At 44.4% G+C, this 14,610-nt stretch overlaps 1 protein-coding gene across 1 annotated transcript; it reads right to left on the minus strand.

Annotated features, from left to right (window-relative positions):
• Window positions 1-13,256: 13,256 nt before the first annotated feature.
• On the minus strand, window positions 13,257-13,958 carry LOC123395739 (E3 ubiquitin-protein ligase SIRP1-like). Its single transcript, XM_045090768.1, has one exon. It carries the CDS (start codon window positions 13,861-13,863, stop codon window positions 13,384-13,386), a length of 480 nt encoding a protein of 159 aa, XP_044946703.1. The 5' UTR covers window positions 13,864-13,958; the 3' UTR covers window positions 13,257-13,383.
• Between the last annotated feature and the right edge of the window lie 652 nt (window positions 13,959-14,610).

The raw sequence follows: 14,610 nt of genomic DNA on the forward strand, positions 1-14,610 counted from the left end.
GGAGGGCAGGCTTCTTCTGGTGATCTGCCTCACCTTTGAAATGCTTGCCTTTCTTTCTTAAGTGACGCCTTCTCGGAAGAAATTGACAATGTCCCAGGTACACATTCTTCTTACATTTGTCCAAATATATACTTTCAGTCTCATCTAAACAGTGCGTGCGTGCGTTGTATCCCTTGTTGTCTGTCCTGAAAGGTTACTAAGAGCAGGCAAATCGTTGATGGTTACAAATAGCAACGCTCATAGGTCAAATTTCTACGATTTGTGCTGATCCCACACACGTACACCTTTTTTATCCCGCAACGGTAAAAGTTCTTCAACTAATGGCCTTATGTACACATCAATGTCGTTGTCGGGTTGCTTAGGGCCTTGGATGAGCATTGGCATCGTAATGAACTTACACTTCATGCACAACCAAGGAGGAAGGTTATAGATGCATAGAGTCACATGCTAGGTGCTATGATTGTTGCTCTGCTTCCTAAAAGTATCAATTTCATCTGCACTTAAGGCAAATCATACGTTCATTGCGTCATCTGCAAAGTCTTGCCACTTTCTCTTGATTTTTCTCCACTGCGATCCATGAGCGGGTTGTGAGAGCCCGATGCCGACGTTCCAGAAGATTCCCCCTTCTTTCCGTTTTCCTCGTGTGTCTATTTTCTTTTGTCGCATCATCATCGCATCATCTGCATTGCATCGGCATCTCCGTTGCCGCCAGTTTTCAAAACTTGCATCCGTTGTTAGTTGCCGGTTCTCGTCGTTGTCCGTTCTGAGCCCGACCGCACTCGCACACGCCCGCGGCATCGTCGAAACCCTGTATTTAAAGCGCGTTAAAACTTTCTCTGATCGGGGTGAAACTTGGCATGCGGTCGTAATTTGTTTTAGTTAGCCCGCTTGTCGAATTTCATCGCGACCGGAGTTCGTCTGGTACCCGAACGGTCGACCACAGCGGCACCGTATTCGGTCTACCCGTTCCTGCGTGCGGAATCGTTCGAATCTGACCCCGCGGTTGGATCCGGAACGCGATTTCGGGTAGCCTAGCCCCCCCCCCCCCCGTTTGTCTATATATAGGCCCCCATGTCATTATTTTAGACAACGCCTCTTCCCTGCCTCGAAGTCCGTGCCAACCCCCGAAACCCTAATCCTCCCGCAGCCTCCTCCCACCTCCTCCTCACGCCGCCGGGCCCGCGAGCCCGAGGCAGGCCCTCCCGAGCCCATCTCGGCCCCGCCACCGCCGTAGCCTCCCTGCTCCCGTCGAGGTACCTCCCGAGCCTCCCCTCGCCTCTCCCCGTCGAAGCCGCCGTAGCCAGGGCCCGGATCTGACCGGAGCGTCGCCGCCGGCGAGCAGCTCCCCAAGGCCAGCGCCGCTGCGTGCTCTCTCTCTCTCTCTTCCCCGAGCCGCCGCAATCTCCTCCCGTGCTGCGCCGTCCCGTGCCCTCACGTCCCGTTAGCCGACCGCCGCCCCGGCAGACGCCAGATCCGGTGAGGCCGCCCGGATCTGCTCGCTGCACCTGCGCCTCGGCCCCTTCGGCCACCTGCATCGCCTCAAGCCACGTCGCCTCCTGCCCAGGTCGGGGGCAGAGGAGGACGACGAACCGCCAGCCGTGTCGCTCGTCCCGCATCGCTCGTCCCGCATCGCCAGCGCCTGGGCCAGCCAACGCGAGCAGCGCCCTAGGCCCATCTTGGCTTCTCCAGCAGCCTCGCCCCGGGCCGCCTCTCCACCGCCGTCCCAAGTTGCCTCAGGTGAGCGCCAGCCCCGTTAACCCCGCCTAGTGCATTTTTTTAATCAAGCGCTTGCTCTGTTAGGCCCATGAACGAATTAGGCCCGTTAGCATATTTTAGGATTTTCCAAAGATTTATTAATTCCAGAAAAATTGCTAGATTTTAAAACGCGTGTAGTTTCTAAATCGTGCATCGGATCGAACGTTTTAAATATGTTTTTCGTGTAGATTTGCGCGTAGAATCCGTTTTCGCGACTTGCATAATTGTTTGACGTTGTTTGACGTGTCGAATGCATAGATTAGCGTGCTGTTCCAATAGGATAGTGCCCATAATTATTTTCCACGCGTGTCCGGGTTGCTCGTATGCCGTAGATAAAATGTGCATGCTCTAGGGACCCATTTGCCATGTATTTTAGAGTAGCCGATGGTATTTTGCACGTAGGGATTTGCCGCTAGATTATTTTCCGTGTCTAGGCCATTATCTCGCATATGTGTGTGGCATTATTTTTTGTGTTGCAACCCCACATGTTTTATATGTTTTCGGGGTAGAAAAATCCATGGGATTTTTGTGCAATTAGTTTTAGCTTTGAGTAAATTAGTTCGCGCGATATTTTTGCCATGTTGCCCTCTTGTTTATTTCGTAGGATTTAATTCGTGCCGCGTTTGATTAAGTTGTCAACCAGGGAGTTGTTCTTGGATGTTTAGACTAGCCCTTGGTATTTTTGCTTGCAATAGAAATGCATGTTTAGGTGTGGTTTGATTGCCCTCAAGTTGCTAGAAATAGTGCTGATTTGGAGGAGCTGAAATATTTCTAAATTTGAGATCTGTTATATTTTGTTGCTGTCTTGTCTTCCTAGTAACTTGTGATCTGTAGCTCTTTTGAGGTTGGTGCAATGGAGTTAGTTGTACCCCTTGTGTTTGTCTAGCATGCTGTAAATTTTCATGCCATTTGGAGTCCTGTAGCTATAGGTTTTGCTGCTGTCAATATGACTTCAGATCAAAAACTGCACTTTCATGAGGTGTAATTTTCACTAAGTCTGAAATAGTGTGTGAGATGCCATTTTGTGTCTTCTTTCCCTAGTGATCCATGATGCCATGCTAGTTGTTGTTAGTTGTTTGTAGTAGTGCTTCTTGCCCTCTTTCGTGCCATGCCTTGTTTGAGTTTATCGGAGTTGTGTAGCCCGCAGTTGCGCGGTGTAGAAAATGCTATGTGGCTGATTTTGGTAGATTGTAGTGATTTCTTGTTTTGCTCGTAGTTGTTGAACCGTAGCTCCGATTTGATCGTGTCCTACATGAAACTTGCTTAGAATCTCGTGTAGTTTCATTTTCTCTTGCTGGTTGTATGTTTTGAAGTGCTCGTGACCGCCGTTGCACACATATTGCATTCATGCCATCATATCTTGCGGTGCTTGTATCTTTTGATCCGTAGCTCCGTTGGAGATGTTCTCTATGTGTAAATTGGTTGAAATGACGCGTAGAATCACGTGAAACTATTTGTTTTGCTGTTTAACAAATAATTAAATGTGTTAATTCAGATCTGGACAGAATTGTAAATTAACATGTGAGGTCGTCTCGGAGATGCTATATGTCATTTCCGACCTCATTTGAAATGTCTAGATAGGTAGTATAATTGCTGCTTCACCTCGTGCATGTTTTACAACATTAATATTGCCGTGTAAATAACCGGGAGTGAACTAAATAATTCATATGTGGAGTTTCGTCAATATGCAACTCGTTGCATATTGAACTTCACTTAATGTGTAGTGTTTGATTGTGTGAATTGTCATGCCGTGACTTGCATGTATTCAACTGCTCATGCATCATATGTGTTGTGCATCGTGTGGTGAATTCCGTGTGTTGATTTGTGTTTCCGGTTTGCTTCGTCTCGATAGAGTTCCGCAGCGTGCCGGATTGTGAGGACCTGTTCGACTACATCGGTTCGTCTGCTTCACGGAGGCATTCTTCTTCCAAGCGGGATCTCAGACAAGATGACCATTTCCCCAGATACCATTACTATCATTGCCATGCTAGTATTACCGTTTCTATCGATTATGTCTCGTTGCCTACCACATGTTAAATATCAGCCTCTCAACAATGCCATGTAAACCTTCAACCTGTTCAACCTAGCAAACCACTGATTGGCTATGTTACTGCTTGCTTAACCCTGTGTTAGCGTTGCTAGCTGCAGGTGCATTGCTTTCATGTGAAAACATGGGTTCCTTGTTATATCACCCTATTAAATGCTATTTAAATTAATGCACCTATATACTTGGTAAAAGGTGGAAGGCTCGGTCTTTCTAGCCTGGTGTTTTGTTCCACCTTTGCCCCCTTAGTTTCGGCTACCGGTGTTATGTTCCATAAACGAGCGCTCCTAACACGATATGGGTTGTTATGGGGACCCCCTTGATAATTTGTTTTAGATTAAAGATGGTCTGGCAAGGCCCAACATTTGTACTACATTTTCCCAACATAATAATTCTGTTAAATTGAAATGCATAGGGAGTTAGCGCTACCCGAGGAGTAATTCTACATAATACAGGGAGGGCCAGTGCTGATGGTGCTGGTCCAAAACAGAGCACCATGCGGGGCCACCGCGAGGAAACTCGAGGTTTGGCACTCGTACGCTTCGCTTATCCGTCGTGTCCTGAGAACGAGATACGCGGCTCCTATCGGGATCGTCGACACGCCGGGCGGCCCTGCTGGATTAGTTTTACCTTTGAAGAGATATCTTGTGCATCGGGATTCCGGTGATGCTTTGGGTAATCTCAGACTTGAGGTTTTCCACTAGGGAATCCGACGAGATCGCGAGCTTCGTGATTGAGGATTTCTATGCGGCTTGTGGTAATTTGTGATGGACTAGTTGGAGCACCCCTGCAGGGTTAAATCTTTTCGGAAAGCCATGCCCGCGGTTATGTGGCAACGTGGAAACTTTGTTTAACACTGGTTCTAGATAATTTGAAGTTAACTTAATTAAAATATGCCAACTGTGTGCGTAACCGTGACTGTCTCTTTCGTGAGTTCTTTCTCCGATCGAGGACACGGTGGGGTTATGTCTCACGTAGGTAGGTGTTCAGGATCATTCATTTGATCATCAGTAGTTCACGTTCGTTATGCGAAGATCATCCCCCTCTTATTTCTTGTACTCGTAAGTTTAGCCACCAAATATATGCTTAGCCGCTGCTGCAACCTCACCACTTAACCATGCCTCGCCCATTAAGCTTTGCTAGTCTTGATACCTTTGGAAATGAGATTGCTGAGTCCCCTGTGGCTCACAGATTACTACAACACCAGTTGCAGGTACAAGTAAAGGTTACTGGACGCGAGCGCGTTGATTGTTCATTTGGAGTTGCTTCTTCTTCTTCTTCTTCATCGATCTAGGATGGGTTCCAGGCCGGCAGCCTGGGATAGCAAGGATGGACGTCGTTATTCTTTTGTCGTTTGTTTTCGTCCGTAGACGGACCCTGCTCTTACTCTTGATGTTTATGTAATGTTCTGATGTGACTCTGATGTAGCTTGTGACGAGTGTAAGCCAATTCAATATATATATATCTTCTTTTCAGTACATGTACTTGTAACAATATCCATTCTTGCGACACGACGAGATGCACTTCTATCCCTGACGAGGCCTTCATGCCAAATTGAGGATAGGGTCGCATCTTGGGCGTGACACGGGTACTCTCAACATCCCGTCTTTCTTACGGCCTTCTGTGTGCCATCACAAACAACTTGGCATGCCCTTTGTTTCTAAATAGACGTTTCAACTTTGGTATTATAGGAGCATACCACATCACCTTGGCAGGAACCCTCTTCCTGGGGCGCTGGCCCTCAACATCACCAGGGTCATCTTGTATGATCTTATACCGCAATGCACCGCATACCGGGCATGCATTCAAATTCTCGTACTCCTCACCGTTGTAGATGATGCAGTCATTAGGGTATGCATGTATCTTCTGCACCTCTAATCCTAGAGGGCAGAGAACCTTCTTTGCTTCGTACATGTTGTCACGCAATTCGTTATCCTTTGAAAGATTGTTCTTCATTATTTTTAGTAGATTCCGGAATCCCTTGTCGGATACACCATTCTCTGCCTTCCATTGCAGCAATTCCAGTGTGGTACCGAGCTTTGTGTTGCCATCTTTGCAATTTGGTTACAACCCTTTTTGTGATCCTCTAAGATTCAATCAAACTTCAACTTATCCCTTTCACTTTCGCATTCTCTCTGTGCATCAACAACGACCCGACAAAGATCATCGTCACCGAACACATCTAGTGCCTCTTGATCTTCAGCTTCCCCCGTTGCAGTATCACCGTATTCAGGGATCATAGTATCAGATATTTGTCATCATCCCCTTCTTCTTCATTGTCTTCCATCATAACCCCTCTTTCTCCGTGCTTGGTCCAAACATTATACCATGGCATGAAACCCTTCTCAAGCAGGTGCAAGTGAAGGGTTTTCGAGGAAGACTAATCCCTTTGTATTCCCATAGACAGTATATGGACAATACAGAAAACCATTCTGCTTGTTTTCCTAAGCCACTTCGAGAAATTTATGCACGCCGTCAATGTAGTCGGAGGTGCATCGGTCACCGTACATCCAGTGCCGGTTCATCTGCGTGCATTATATAGTTAAGTATATAAAAAACCATTACACAACATCATGAATATAGAGAAGTTACCAAATTAAAACAAGTTCATCATCACATTAAAACCAAAGTACACTAGTGATAAAATGTTATTACTGGAAAAATAAATACATATAGTTCATACATATAGTTCTCATACGACAACATACACCTCTCTATAGCATCTAATTAAAACATACATTGAAACTAACATACAACTATATAAAACATTTAAATGCAACAACAAATGCGATAAAAATAGCAACTAAGGTAACAACTGATCCAACAAGCATCATTATCAATGGCATATTTTCTAATCTTTCTAATCTTCAAGCACATTGCATTCATCTGGATCTTGTGTAGATCGATGACATCGGCAACATGCAACTTCAATTTCGTCTTCTCTTCTTCAACTATTTTCAATTTTTCTTTCAAATAATTGTTTTCTTTTTCAACTAGATTTAGCCTCTCAACAAGAGGGTTGGTTGGAATTTATGGTTCACATACATCTTAGATAAAGACATCTATGTCAAGTTGGCCGACATAATTGTCATAAAAACTAAATGAAACAAATAGTTATAGAAGATAATATACCATATCTGAATCATAGACCGGACGAGAGCCGATGGGGCAGATACCAAAACCATGACACTATATAATAACAAACAATAATAAAAGTAAGAAAACTATACAGTAGCTACATAAATCATACAAGTCGGAATTTTTTCTCTAAAAAAAGATAATTAAGAACAAGAGGCTCACCATGGTGGTGCTGACGACGACATCGGCATGGGCGATCGACGGGCTTGAGGACGACAAAAACGGGGACAGGGCGACACACTACACATGTGCAAACTAAAAGGTTAATTTGAGCTCAAATTGTGCATCTAAATCAAATAAAGTCACACATACACTGTTCCACTAAAACACACAAACCACACTACTTCTATAGCATTTGAAGAGCTAAACTAGTAGTGAGAGATGAGGATGAAGTTGCTAACCTTTTTAGAACACTTGGATAGTTGGGGGAAATGGAGCTTGGAGGTCGAGCTTGGAGAGGAGAGAAAACTTAAGTGTGGCTCGGACATTTCATCGAACACCTCATGTGCATAGAAGGTGAGAACAGAGTAGCACACACCTCCCACAGGATGGCCGTCAAAAAACAGAGAAGTGAGCGGGCAGGGACGAGCATATATATAGAGACATTCTTTTAGTCCCGGTTGGTGTCTAGAACCAGGACTGAAGACAGACCTTTAGTCCCGGTTCCAGACACAAACCGGGACTAAATGGGTTGCGCCAGGAGCCAGGCCCTTTCGTTCCGGTTCATGGTTGGAACCGGGACTAAAGGTCCTAGATGAACCGGGACTTGTGCCCACCGAGGCCCGACCGGCGTCCTAGCCGTTCGAACTGATGCACGCATTAGTCCCGGTTCGTAAGTTGACCGGAATTATTGCTCTGATCTGGCAAAACCCGAAGTCATGTTTTCTACTAGTGCGAGTTGGCATGCTAGCTGAATTTTCTGAGATGAAGCGATCAATAAAACAACGTATACTAGATGGACTCTGAAAATCATGTTCATGGATAGCTTTAAGTCGAGCATGCCATATAGCCCATAGTGTGACTAGAGCTCTAGTAAGGATTGTGTCCGACAATTTCTCCATAACTGTGAAGATCCATCTACGTGCGTCTAGCTCTGTTGTCCCACTTAAGACCAAGACAAACTCCCTAAAATATTCTTACTTAATTCCTTCCATGTAAATACACACAAATGTTGGGGGCCTTGAAATTTGGGGGCCCTGTGCGCATGCAACGGTTGCACATGCTTAGGAGCATTTTCAACATTGGTTGCCATGGGCATAAATATGAAGCATTTTCAGCATGAAGAGTGAAATACTATGGTTGAAAAGCATACTAAAAAGAACATAAACATACTTCACACCGGTAATGATATGGAATTATGCTCTAATAAATTTGAAAATTATTGCAAGTCAGAGGGCATTGACAGAGACTATGGCGTTCATTATACTCCTCATAAAAATGGTATGGTTCTGTGTATGAACATGACCATTATCTCTTGCATGTTATCAAATGCAGGTTTGCAAATGCGTTTATGGTTTGAAGTCGCTTTCACTCCTTGGTATCCTATTAACCAGTCGCCAAATATTTCTATTGATAAGAAAGCTCCAATTGAGCTATGTTTAGGCTTTCCTACTAATTATTAACAATGGAGAGATTTTGGTTGCACCACTTATGCTCATGTTTATAATAAAAGGTTGAAGCCTAGGGTTATTAAGTGCATCTTTATTGGTTATAAAATTGGTGTGAAGGTTATAAATTTTGGAATCATGAAACATATAAGATTGTGAGGTTACATGATTTTTCATCCACTATGTTCATGCTAAGAATGGCTACTAGGCTACTATTCACATGGAGCGTGTTATTGAGTAAGGTGATACACCACATAAGGAAAAAATTAGGCACATGATAAACCCCTTGTTGATGACTATTAATCCAAATTAGCTTATTGTTATACCAATTGGAACCTTGCACTTGACAGAGTTAGGCAAGCTAGTTCTAAGGCACTCCCGAGGTTAATGGAAAAGTGTAATATTATTTCTTATGCTCCGGCCATGTAAAAGAAATCAAAGCTAATGTTGAGACATCTTCATATGTTGAGTTAATTATTTTTTGTAATAGTAATAAGTGAATGACCACTATGCATGACGAGATAAAGCCACTTGAAAAGAATGACACGCAGGATTTACTAAAATAACCAAGACAAAAGAAACATATTATTTGCAAGTGGGTTTTAAAACAAAAGATGGTGTTTCTCCTAATTATGAGGCAAGATATAAAGATATGCTAGTTGCTAAAGGTTATAGACAGATTCTATGAATTGATTTTAATGAAGTATTTTCCCTGTTGTGAAGTATAACTCTATTCATACCTTGCTCAATATTATTGTCATGCATGATTACGAGCTTGAACAGTTATGTGTTAAAACTACATTCCTACATGTAGAATTAGAAGATGATATTTACATGAAATTCTAAAGGTTTTATTATTCCTAGACAGTAAAATCGTGTTTGTAAGTTAAAGAATTATGTATGAATTGAAGCAATCTCCTCGACAGTGGTATAAGATATTTGACACATTTATGTTCTCTCTCAAGGTTTTAAAAGGTCTGGTTATGATAGTTGTGTTTATTTTAGAATTGGTAATGGCTCGAATATTTATTTGCTCCTTTATATATGTTGATAATATGCTAATCACTACAAATATTATGACATAGATTAATAAAGTGACGAAGCAATTGAGTAATGAATTTGCGATGAAAGATACCGGTGCAGCAAAGAAAATACTTGGCATGGAAAACATACTAAGATAGATCGGCTAAGAATTATATCTAAGTTCGAAGAGATACATTAAGAAAGGTTTTCATCATTTTGATATGCATAATGCCAAGCGGGTGAATACTTGGTTAGCTGCACATTTCAGATTATCATCAGCTTTATGTTTCGAGTATACCTGGCCATACCTTGGTTCGGGCCTCACAAAGCACGCAGCCAAAAAAACAGGCCGAGCCTGACCTAGCTCGGCTGTCGGGCCTAGATAGACCCAAGCCTGGTCTGGCCCGGGTGTCGGGCGTAGATTTGAGGCCCAAGCCCGGCTCATTAGAGCAAAATCCCGTCGGGCCTTGGGCCGTCGGACCGGGCCCTTCCCTAATTGCAAAAAGGCAGGCCCAAGCCCGGTCCGACGTGGCTATCGGGTTTAGATCTCAGGCCGAGGCCCGGCCCATGGGCATGGGCGGGCTGGGTCGGGTCGGCCGAGCCGGATATCCCATGCCTAGGTATAGTTTCGAGTCAGATATTGATATTGAGCATATTATCTTGAGTTTCCAATTCGAGTGCACTTGGTTCACTTCCATACGACATTGTTTGTTCTCATCCTGATTTATCATGTGCATTGATTGTTCTTAGTAGATACATGGCTAGTCTTGTAAAAAAGCATTGGAATACGGCTGAGTGGATTTTTAGATACTTGTGAGGTACTTCTAATGTTTATTTACACTTTTGGGAAAATCTCAAGCTGAACATCTTTGTTTTGTTAATTATGATTATGCTCGTGATTTGGATAAGAGAAGGTCACTCACGTGTTATATTTTCACCATTAGTGGTTCTCTTGTGAGTTGGAGAGCAACTTTGCAGTCTACTGTATATTTGCCCACTAGTGATGCAAAGAAGCTACTTAGTTGAGAGGTTTGTACGTTGAGCTATGTAGAGATACATCTTGCCCTATCGTACTCTATGCGAGTCAAAGCGTTATATGTCTTATAAAGAATCAAATGTTTTATGAGATAAGAAGGCACATTGGAGTTAGATATCACTATATTGGAGATGGTTTTTCTGAAGAGGGTTCAAATCTATGCAAGATAAGTCCACATGCTAATCATGCTTATATGATGGCAAAGTCGGTTCCTACCAATAAATTTGAGGTTACTTGGTATTTATCACTAGCCCCTTGGACTTGTCACACACGATGTTTATGTTGATCTGGAAAGATATTCGTTTTCTTTGACTATTAGAGGGAATTTGGCTGAAAGCGGGGAGTATTAAATCGTGATCTAAATCTATGATCGTGTTGGACACAACACCGTCTAATGCTAGACGCAACATGAGTGGCGTGGGAGCATTGTGTTGGTATCGACGCATATGAATATAACTCGTTTACTTGTCCTTTAAAGAATTCTATTAGTTGCACTTAAGGATGGCATGACATCTTGTGATTGTAAACTCCTCCATCGTAGTGAAGTTATGCCTTCATGTGTTCATGGATTTTTTTCGTAAGGGTTTCCCCGTCTTCCATTTCTCGTTTAAACTATTTTTATCTAACTTACTAGGGGGGGGGGGGATATTTAAGGCTATTTGAACAACTGATTTGAGCAAACTTACATTAAGGGCTTGTTTGGTTTAGAGGGGATTCAAACTTCAAAGGGATTGAGATCTTTTAAACATAATTCAACACATATGCACATACATACGCCCAACCATAAAAATGCACTCATGCACATCATACCTCTGTGAGCACCCCACAGATATTGAGTTAACATAACAATTTAAATTTAATAAAGTCATCACAGACGCCTCTATAATCAATGTCAGCATCTCCTTCTACTGAACATACATCATTTTAAATGCTGAAATAAATGCATAAAAAAGCAAACACAAGTGTCAACTTTAGAACTTTTAACACTCATAGATTGGCTCGCTCTAGGAGAAGAAACATAACCATTTGAGTTACACTCAGTTAGCCGAGGAAGGTTGAAAGGGATTAAAAGGGAAGTTCAACCTAAAATCCTCCCCAAGCCTTGCTGCAATCATCTCAAACACTCCTTGGGAGAGGGTTTAACCAAGACACAAATCTACTACGAGTGGTATCTTGGCGATTGTTGAAAAATGGTGTTCATACTAATTGACACTGTACCTTGCACACACCGACATAGGAAAACAATGTGTTCATGATTATGTGCTTCCTCTGTTTTAATTTAAATTTTTAACTTTATACTATCTGTAGTATAAAATTGTATTAAGTTTCAGATAATTATTTTGGGAAAGAGGAAGTAGTGAGAAAGCTACTTCCGAGTCAGACTGACTAAAATAGAAAATTCATGTATGCGAGCTGTAAGTGTCCTCGCCTGTGGATGCGTCAGCGCGTGTCTGTGATGCAACACGGGACTGAGACTGCAAACCGCGTAGCAAGCTACCCGGTCGTTGGGTTGTTGATTTATACTACTACTAAGATTTCAACTGGTGTTAGGTCAGGGGCTTGTCTTATGAATCCAACTCGTCAGATAACACGTACACCGACACAGAAACACGTGATTAATCGACAAAGAAAAACACGTAATGGACCGTCTCCAGTACATGCATGAGCATGTGGAGCAGCAGTCTATCTAGTGTTTTTTTTTTGTGCTGACGTGCCAGATATCATTAGTAAGGAATAGTCAGTGGGAGTACTTTAGTTTGGTGAGCACCATTATCATTGTCAATCGATGGCTAATTATTTTCATTTTTGTTTAGTTAGATGTGTGTCCGCGTGGGACATAGATCCAGTGACGGCGTGACTGGCGGCCAGCCAGCCAGCCAGCCGTTGGATGAAGGATGTGTTGTCCAGATTAAGCGGCGCAGCGGAAATCACTGTAGACACGATCATGTGGAAGACCTGCTGTAACTGAAATCACTTTAAACCGGGTTCTGTTTCTGCAGGTCCGTCCGTTGATCCTTGATCCGACGGTCGGGAGAAGGGAGCTAGTCATCGTACTGTTCATCGGTGACTTTGTGCACAACAAGTCACTGGATCTCAATCCATCCACGTGTGTGTATAAGGCCCCGCTTGAATGATTGGTTGCCTCTTAAATATCTTTGTAATTAGTAGACCTCCAGCCTTTGTTTCCATTATAGATGAAAAACAATCCTAATTTACACCCATAAGTTAAATCCGGGTATGTATAGTTACATCGAATCCAAGCAGGGCCTAAAGCAGTTGGATTATACTCACAAGGAAGTTCGTAAGTAGGAGTATACAAAAATCCTAAGGCAGTTCGATTATACTCACAAGAAAGTTCGTAAGTAGGAGTATACAAAAATCCTGTACTCTCTTGGTTACTGAACCTTGAGGATGGCTTTTTTTACACTAAAATACTAGAGTAGTAGCAAAGACCAAGGAAGAATGGGGCTAGCTGTTTTTGGCGAAGTCGTTGTACCCCTTTAATTCACAGCCACAAAGAATCACCCAGCTGCGACAGCGAATCAGATTCTCACTTCACAGTTACGTTTGCCCTTTTCCTCTTAAAAATCATCTCGGGTGCTTTTCGTCGTCCCTTTTTCGATTCAGCAGATGGTAATGACGAGCTAAGGACTGACGAATCCAACATCATGTTAATAATTAACCATTTTCATCTGTACAACAGGTATCGAGCACCACTTTGGAGAAAAGAAGAAGAAAAAAAAGCCATGGCGCGCACGCGATGCCACGGCCGCCATCCATCAGCCGGACAGGACGCCCCCGGCGGCGACGTACCCCCCGTACGAGGACGCGTCCCGCCGCACGCCGGCGCCGCTGGTCCCGGCCTCGGCGCGCCGGGGCTTCTCGCGGCCGACGCCGCCGGCCCCGGCGGCCTCCTCCCTGGCCGGCAGCTCTGCGCGGCACATGGGGCAGGTGCTCCGGATCCCGAGCCAGGGCGCGATGCAGCCGGCGTGGTACCAGTGCGCGCACGGCAGCCGCACCACGGGGTCCGCCACCGCGATCTCCTCCGTGCACACCGCGCACACCGTGCCGGCCACGCTCGGCGCCGCGAACACGGCCGGCGGCGGCTTCCGCGCCGGCGCCTCCGCCGGGCCGCCGCGGGCGGCGGCGTGGTCGACCGGGAAGGACTCCTCGTCGACGTGGTCGACGACGAGGGGGTTCCGGCCGAGGATGGAGGAGAGGAGGTACCTCGCCGTGATCCAGTCGCCGTCGTCTTCCATGCCCAAGAACTTGCTAGGAGTAGTTAGTTGCTGTGTGTCTGTTCCTTCGGGGGATCTGAAGGAGACGGGAGAAAGAAAAAGAAGAAGAAGAAGAAGAAGAGAGAGAGATGGGGAGGAGGCGAGGGTGCGATTAAATAGGCGTGGCCTGCTGCGACCATGAGGAGAGAGACTCGTCTGTCCCTATCCGTTTTTAATAGAGAGAAGAAAGCTGTTGCCCCTGTGTGTAATCAATTAACGACTTTTTAAATTTAGGCACACGCGTTTATCTTATCTTATCCTATAATTTACTACTAGTACTAGTAGCAGTAATCTGGAACGTTTCCTTACCTTGGACTGTATACAGTCCATCAGGAACACAAGGCCGGAACGTACGACGACGGTGTTAGCCGGCCTCACGTGATTATTAAATTATAATGGATAAAATAAACACACACTCACTGCTGACGCGACCAGAGTCACTAATCTACTCTAGCTCCAGGTTTTCCTACTCTACGTGCTCGATTCTAGGGTATACTCTAACGACGATGCAGCCTTGCAGGTATAAATTGTCTGAACCAAATCAGTGGTGATGCATTAGGAGCTCTATTTTGGACTTTGGTGCATCGCTTGAGAAAGAAGCAGGCGAGCAAAAGTGGAGATGCGCAGCAGATGAGATGTTGGTAGGTTTGTCGACGGCGCGGTGACTAGGACATCGATCTAGGGAGATAAGGTGTGGGCGCACAATAGTCGGACCAGATAAGACAGGGC

The sequence above is a fragment of the Hordeum vulgare genome, chromosome 5H (genome assembly GCF_904849725.1).
Source record: "Hordeum vulgare subsp. vulgare chromosome 5H, MorexV3_pseudomolecules_assembly, whole genome shotgun sequence".
Lineage (NCBI taxonomy): Eukaryota > Viridiplantae > Streptophyta > Magnoliopsida > Poales > Poaceae > Hordeum > Hordeum vulgare.

What these genes read in the sequence shown, in the direction of transcription:
- LOC123395739 (XM_045090768.1), bottom strand. Translation starts at nt 13,863, where the DNA reads ATGGAAGACGACGGCGACTGGATCACGGCGAGGTACCTCCTCTCCTCC.